Source organism: Coffea eugenioides, chromosome 1 (genome assembly GCF_003713205.1).
Source record: "Coffea eugenioides isolate CCC68of chromosome 1, Ceug_1.0, whole genome shotgun sequence".
NCBI lineage: Eukaryota > Viridiplantae > Streptophyta > Magnoliopsida > Gentianales > Rubiaceae > Coffea > Coffea eugenioides.
Genome location: NC_040035.1, coordinates 34,210,119 through 34,218,383, shown reverse-complemented (window position 1 = coordinate 34,218,383; position 8,265 = coordinate 34,210,119). Strand labels below are relative to the sequence as shown.

The 8,265-nt window shown below is 36.2% G+C and overlaps 1 protein-coding gene across 2 annotated transcripts; it reads right to left on the bottom strand.

The window, feature by feature from the left end:
• Positions 1 to 533: 533 nt before the first annotated feature.
• Positions 534 to 8,265, bottom strand: LOC113779052 (hydroxymethylglutaryl-CoA lyase, mitochondrial). 2 transcript variants are annotated; one of them, XM_027324471.1, is made up of 9 exons: positions 7,988 to 8,265; positions 5,966 to 6,155; positions 5,195 to 5,399; positions 4,745 to 4,924; positions 3,886 to 3,966; positions 3,624 to 3,787; positions 2,615 to 2,751; positions 1,606 to 1,721; positions 534 to 1,131 (listed from the first exon to the last, which is right to left on the bottom strand). In XM_027324471.1, the coding sequence occupies exons 2-9, from the start codon at positions 6,127 to 6,129 to the stop codon at positions 883 to 885; spliced, it is 1,296 nt and encodes a 431-aa protein (XP_027180272.1). In that variant the 5' UTR covers positions 6,130 to 6,155; positions 7,988 to 8,265; the 3' UTR covers positions 534 to 882. The 2 variants fall into 2 exon arrangements, with proteins under 2 accessions (XP_027180272.1, XP_027180279.1); XM_027324478.1 differs by having other exon boundaries at positions 8,020 to 8,265.

The following is an 8,265-nucleotide window of genomic DNA, read 5'->3' as shown; positions in this document are numbered from 1 at the left end:
CCTCTCTCGGGCCGTAGGGAATTAGTCGGATCCCGTAAGGATAGATTCGGACACTCCTATGTTGACAAAAAAAAAAAAATTTCATATGCGCACAACCATGTTGCTAAAAGCAATTTGTGTGGGCACAAGTCGTAGCAAGGAATTTTTCAATATTTTTTACACAATAAATTGGGCATTAGCACAGCCAGAAATACTCTAGTGGCTAATATACAAACCTAAAGGAAATTGAGATTAAATGAAACTTCATGGCGGACCAGGGTGAAAATTACCCCTACCAGTGTTGGGCGAGGACCCATTTGAAGACAAAATTATATAGTTGAAAATCAATTTGTACAAGTTTGGGGACCATTAATAATATTCCATCAATTGGCAAAAATACTACAAAGTCAGCAACAAGAATTTAAATTAACTGAACGTGAAACCATGCAATTGGAACCCAATTCCCAGCTTGTTTGATGCAAGTCAGAGCAGAGAAATGTTACCACCTGCATTACCAGAAACAGATTGCGAAAGAAGCAGAAAAAAGAAAGAAAAACCAAATACACCACCGAGGAGCATAACATAGTGGCATGGCTATATCATTATGCAGCTGTTCTTTTCTCTTCTATTCTTGTACTATACTTCTTACAACTGATCTCAATACAATGATTCTGAGGACAATGTCCTTTTTTCTTCTATCCTTGTACTAATACTTTTTGTATATGCATATAACTGATCTCAATACAATGATTCTGAAGACAATGAATGGCTCTTCATTTTGAGTTTCTTTTCGTATAAAACATGGTAGTCTTACTAGACACATCAGAATGCAAGAGGAGAAAACAAAATTTCCCCCTTGCTTTATCGTTTATAGAGTATAATATTATGTTAATGTGATGTTCCTTATATCTTTGAAGCATCTGCCGTTTTCCGGCTGAAAGCAATTGCAGTTTTCGACCCAGATTGGCGGCCCAAATGCTTGTTGATGAACTCTCCAGCCAGTAAGAGCTTTCCCAGATCAACATTTGTTTTTATGCCAAGGCCATTCAGCATGTATACCACATCCTCAGTAGCTACATTTCCTGAAGCTCCCTTGGCATACGGGCACCCTCCAAGACCAGACACTGATGAATCCACTGTGCTAATTCCCATCTGTTGACAATGGCATATCACATTAATGTTCTGCATCTGCAGAAACTCAAAAGCCTTGTGAAGTTCTTTTAGTATCTGTGTTTTTCAACAACCTAAGTACAGGATTATTTATCTGACTACCCATTTCTTACACATCATTTCTCTCTTTCTTACACTTGATATTTCACTCTTCATCTCTGAACACTTGATTTATCCTTGACTGGGAGTGAAAGTATGAGCAAGGGTGTGTGCCCTTGTTAAAATTTATCGCTTATGGAAAGCCTGAAAGGTGTGTCTAACCCTCAGTTCTGGATGTAACTTCCTTACCCTACCTTTTCATCGGACATTCAATGGTCAAAGACAAAATAAAATTAGCATCTCAGAGATTTGCCAACTATGAAACAATTCCAACTATCCGACAATGGACAGAAGCAATCCTCATGATATCAAAATCTATGCTTATTGCATTTATCGTGCTGAAAAAAGGTAACTTACTTGAAGAGACACCAGTATATTTGGAAGGGACTGCCCATAAGTGTCATGGAAGTGGACAGCAAGCTTCTCAACAGGAACAACTACCATGACAGCTTCAAGCATTGGAAGAACAGTACCTAGGCGCAAAAATTAATAGATAGTGAAAAGGCAAAGAATGATAAGTTAATCCAAAAAGTTAGAAGGAACAATAGTAAAGGTGCAGAATGATAGGCTTATTTGGTTTATTGAAAGTAGTAAGGTATAAGTGCAATTAAACGGGATTAAATTGTCAATCCTTATTCCATGTATGGTTGATTTTGGTCATCAAACTAATATCCCTAGTTGAAAACTATTACAGAATGTTCATTGAATTGAATTATTTTCTCAGGACAAGAAGTGTGGGAAAAGATTATGAAATGACTTATCAGTCCCTAAAGACCACTGTTACACATAATTTTCTTTAGACATTTTTTTTTAAGTGTAAGTGGAAGGTCTCAAACCCGGGACCTCTCACTTACACTCCCTCCCCCCGACCCACATCATTTAAGATAACCCAACTATATATTTGGTTCTATTTCTGGACATCCTGTCCAGTGCAAAACCTAGGATTAGAGATGCCAAGACTCTTCTGAACACTGGAACCATTTAACAACCTAATCTATTCAGTGATCAGAACGTGATAGAAGTATAATAACAAGACAAAAATACTTCTTTTCCAGAGTCTAAATTACATAGACAGACTAAGACAAGTACAAGGTTAATCAAAAGAAAACAAATGGCCTCAAAGTGGATACGATGGTTGCATTATACTCGCACATTTTACATTCACAGTCAATGAAATGCTAATAATAGCACAAGGACTCAGTATCCTGTTGGCTAACAGAGTTGCAGAGGGAAAATGAAAAAGAACAAGAAGAACATGAAAATGGGTAAAGAAAACAACATTGTGAACCAGTATATGCGAGCTCATGATGTATTTGAAGTCATTATATAAACTAAGAATACTATTTGGCTAAAGTATAACTGATACCTAGTGTACCAACTCCTATTGTATCGCCAAGAGAGATCTCAAAGCAGCCCATGTCATAAAGTTCCTTTGCCACATATGCGACTTTGGAAGGTGGAACTGCTCCCTCAACTGGGCATCCAATAACACAAGATACATACCTACCAATTTTAAGCACATGTACATGAATTTTTAAGCATATTGCTCTCAATGTATAAATCATAAAAAACATGAAATTACAAACTCAAGACAATTATCAAATGACTATTAACCACTTAATTTCCAACTATTGATACACCTTAGCTCATCTGTTTTTACTTTTCCTCAACACTTCAACAAACAGTATCTTTTACTACAAGGAAATGATGGACCATATATAAACGGTTAACTGTTTTTCCTTTACTTTTCCTTTACACTTTCACAAGATGTAGAGACATCAATTCGAAAGTGCTCCAACCAAGGTGGATAGGTGAATCATTTCACAGTTTATGTAAACAGAGGGGTGATTTCTTTCCAGAAAATTCTCTATAGATATTGCAATCAAAATGGTAATGCTCATTAAACACAAGAAGGGATTACTCAACGGTAACCTTTTTAATTGATTGTCTACCTAGTTGCATATCCTAGAATTACATACAACCAAAATCTCTGGATTGAGGTAAACCCACTCAAAGTAAAAAAAAAAAGAAGATATTTACAAGTCGTATTCTGGTGAGCTAATTTATAATTAATGTAAAACTGAATTATTTATTAGTCAACTATGAGATATACAACGGACATATTTCTGGTATTGGATATATAAAACCAAAATTCCTTGTGTTCTCCTGATATAGAAAAGTCCATAAATGCAACATGCATGTAAACCATTACACTGTATAGGTAAAAGCATACAAGTCTCAGAGCAAACTAGCTCATGATGGGAAAGTAGTGAGATAATCTCCAGAACCTATCTTTTACAGTCTATGCAAGTCATTTACTTATGGAGCAGTGTTAAAGGGAGTTGATGTGAGAGAGAGAGAGAGAGCACCCTTACCCACGAACCGGGATTGAAAGCTTTTGAGCAGCATGGGTGACAGCACGATAACGAGTAAGACTTTCCTCAATGCTACAATTGATGTTTGATTTTGAAAAAGACTCTGAAGCTGATGCAAAGACAGCTATTTCTTTTGCCCCAGCAGCAATAGCAGCTTCAAAGCCCTAAAGGGTAGTAACACCAAGAGCAAGGAAAGATTAACATGACAAAGAAGCAGCCAAAAAATGTGCAAAACCAGCTACTTTAAATATGTATTACCCACTTTTAAATTAGGTGTCAACACAGGTAACCTGGTACCCTCCAAATTCTTCACTGCTTCCATTACTTCCTTTGCATCTGACAGCTATTTCAGAAGGGAAAAGGAAAAACCAAGAGTCAGAGAAATATCAACAGGAACCTTCCAACTAAAGAAGGAAAAAAGAAGGTGGTGGTGGTTTTTGTGTTTTTTTTGTGGGTGGGGGGGGGGGGCGCATTCCAAACAATAGCACACAAGTGACAATGAAGACGATGCAATACTATTTGCCAACAGAAATTTACATGGCAGGCTCCCAACAAAGTGTTTGTAATGTAAAAATGAGCTGGGAAGTGCAATTATCCTTACCCATTCCCACAAGTGGAGAGTCAAAACTTGGACTAATAATTCTGTCATCATACAATCCAGCACCTATTTACCGACATCACTATTATAAGCCAGGGATTGTTATACTTTTATAGGCCAATTAGTCGACACAGTTCAGAATAGTCTATGACATACTGCAAACAGTTTATTTTCTTTGACACATTAGTAGACATATCAAGCAATCTCTTCTAAATTTCTTTTATTTCAGACAACATCCCTGTTTTAAAAGTTATGTTGACCACTCTTATATGTTGCTGTTCCTATAGGGCCATCTGAAATATCAGCAGAGGTTAATGTAACTCTTTATATGTTCAAAGGGAAGTTCTGTAGTCACAGAAAGACACAATGTCTCTGCAAAATAATGACTCATTATTACACCATTGATAAAACATTGGATCAATGGTGACAAAAAAAAAAAAAAGAGTTTACTCCAGCATGGGAGATCTGAACTCCAACTAAGAGAAAGTTTCCTCTTACATGTTAACCAATTACAATGAATTACCTGAGGTACCCATTTGGGTGAAACAAAACTCGTTGCTTCAATGACAGCCAATCCAGAAGACACCAGTTTTCGAATTAATTCAACCTTTATGGAGGTTGGGACAATGTTCTTCTCATTTTGCAACCCATCCCTTGGGCCTACTTCCACTATCTTCACATACTTCGGTATGTCTCTGAGTAACTGCAATTCAGAAAGAAAAAATCAGCTAATGGAAAACATAATCTTGCAAAGAATAGAACAAAAGAAATGAACCTGAATACAGTAAAAGTCAAATCCATGTTAATTAGATAATTGGGCAAAATTGTTTCTTTTAGCTCCCCTTTTTACCATGCTAGATGCTCATTAGGATCCAGCACATTTACAGTATCAGATCCAGAAATGGTAAATATTTGATAAATATATCATGTCTACAGGACAAATATAGAAAATATTACTTTCTAAACAAATCACCTTATTTGGCATGTCCATGGTGTAGTTGTAGTTACAGGAATTGTATTGATCATCAGGCAAATAAAGTGAGTCACTGATATTTCCATTTGGCACTTGATTCCTGCCCAAACTTAATGTCCTTCCATTGGAGATCCCTCTTCGTGATGTGCCTCTTCTTTGCTTCCACCACATGAAATTCTCTCTGTTGTACTCTTCAAAATCTTCCCTGGACATATTACAAGACATTCGTATTCATTTACTGGAAAAACCAAGTCCTCTAAAAAAAACGTAAGGAGACTTGCACTTATGAATGCTGAAGGAGGAAGTAAATCAAAAAAACATGTATTTTCAGATTCCTTGAGCACTATAAGACAAGATACCAATAAGTAGCTACAACCTGATAATCAATCTAACTGAATATCACCGTCAATTTAACTCAGACATGAAAATGCTGCTGAACAAAACCAAAACACTAACATGTTATGTTTCAGACATCTCTCAATATCATGCAGCATGAGTCTTAAGAATAAAAATGGACAATGTGAGTTATTGATTAATGCAACAAGAAATCATAGAAAAAATCTCCTCAGATCTGTCTTTATGGAAAGAGCAGGCAAATGGTATTACTGCAATAGGAACTGAAACTGTTTATACAAGAATAAAGCAACACACTCGTGCACATAGATTAAGTTGGAATGATTTCAGTCAATGGTATGAAGCCAGGAGGATAAAGTTTATTTAAGAAAGCTCACTCCAGAGCAAGTACAGATAAAATGATGGTGAAAAACTTACTCGCAGCTGTTGGATGTGCTGCAGCTTCTCCCTTCAATCCAGCGGTATCCCATTCCCAGATCCTCTCCTCTGGGTCTGCAAGCAGTGGAGGAGAACCTATGATGATCAATGTTGCTCAAACTTGGCAACCTGTCCAGACTGATGGGCTCCTCCAAGCTTGACATCTTGGAAGCGGATGCAACAACTCAAGCTGGAATAAAGATACAACACAAATTGAACGCTCAGATATGAACATTAGAAATGCAACATTTGAGGTATTTGACACATCTCAGACAGCCCAAACTATTTTTGAACAAACACCAAATCCTACTGAAAGACAACAAGTATTTCATTGCAACCCCACAAAAAGCAGCACTCTCCAATTCAACAGCTTAAAACCAAAAACATACTATTAAAGAAGCTAACTTAAAAGAAGGAAGCACTTGTCAGATAAGAAGACTTCTACAAAAGGACAAAGTGAAAAATGATGGCAACATCAACCACGTAAATCTTCAAGATCGCAAAGAGAACTTATAGTCATGTCCAATAAACAGCTATCCAGCAATAGAGGCTTCTGAATGGATACTTCCTGCTGCAAATAATTGTAATCTAGAAAAAGATATCTCAGAAATAAAGACCACTATTAAGATTGAAGATTTGATTTATTGTTTCATAAAATAGGCAAAATCGAAGTTTCTGCATGTTGTTCCTATTGTCCAGATAATGAGAACACAAGGCGAAATTACATTCTGTGGTAAGAAAAGATAATATTTGCAACATCGCAAGAATATGGAATTCCATCAAATGAAATAGCTAAAATCTTGTCTCTCTCCGGAGTGCCACTAGTGTTCATAGGACTCTACATAAAAGTTACCGCAGTTAATCACCTACTTGCAGAAGCTTATATTCTCCAATATTTTATGCCGATATACTTAAGGAATTCATGTAACCCTTTAATTCTCAATCAGCGAGAACCTGTTCTTTATTCAACCTGATTCCATTATAATCTCAATCTTTATAACAAAGCCACTATTGAAGGATGAGCATGCAAAAATGTTCCCCTTCATAGGTATTCAGAATGCTGTTGCCAAACTTAAATGCATCACAGCCTAAAACCAGCTTGCCAGAGGAAAATCACCATTCTAAAGACACAAGGAACTGCAGGCAGCAAAATACAAATGTACCCAGATTTCCATCCTATTTACATTTTCTTCCATCTTTAACACCTGATAATCAACAGATCCTCATACTTCTAAACACTTGGATTATACAAAAGACTGATTATGCTACATCCACTAGAGCACAAATTTAGCTTCTCTACACATAAGAGACAAACAATCAGCACTTAGTATGTCCTATAACGAACTTATTTGAGCCCCAAAGAATAGTACAGTAAAAAAGACTGATCAACCATCAATTGATCTCAAGTACATAATGCAGCACACAAGAATGTGATTCAACCAAAATTTAACAAGCAATTAAAAGCAATCCTCCATTCAGTTCCAACATCATTAATTTCAGAGTCTCAAACTTTCGTATTCTAATACGACCCGTCCAAAAACACATCATTGCACAAATGGGATATTCAAACTCTCTTTGTACGGTAGAATGCTAAGCATTATTTCCAGAAAGCACCTTCTTTTCAATAGAACCATTTTTTTTTTTCGTTTCTTCTTTCTTACAAAATTTCTACCAAGCATGAAGCCAATACTAAATAACAGAAACATCATTAACCCAACTTTTCCCACTCCGAAGTAAAAATAATATAAACAAATAAAATTTTAAATTTCTCCTTCTAAAATCCAGAAACTATGATGAAAAGACTACAATGCTAAAACTTCAGCTAAAATTTTCTCGCCCTCTCTACAGAATGAGCTCATAAATCAAGTTTTTGCAAAAGAAAAATAAAAAAATTTTATCGTTTCCTTTTCTTTCACTCAATTCTTTGCTTTTCCAGTAACCAACAGAGCATCAACTTTCCCAACAAAATATCAAGAAAAAATGGAAACCCACAAGCTAAAACAGGAGGGGAAGCAAACAAACCTCAAATCAAGAAAGAAGAAGCTAAAAAGTACCAGAAAGCAAGAGTCTTTGCACTATAATTATCTCAAATTTGAAGCAGAAAAAACAGAGAATTCCTCTGTTTTCTGCTTTTTTATTTCAGTAATTTCCTTTTTTATCTGGGATAAAGGGGTTTTTTGGCCAGTCAATAACTATGATCAAGAAACGTGACGGAGAGTTCGTTGCTAACTAGTCTTTGTCTTGTTCGGTAGGAAAAGGTTTGAATGTAGGAGAAGACACGAGCTTGTCTAGATTTTACG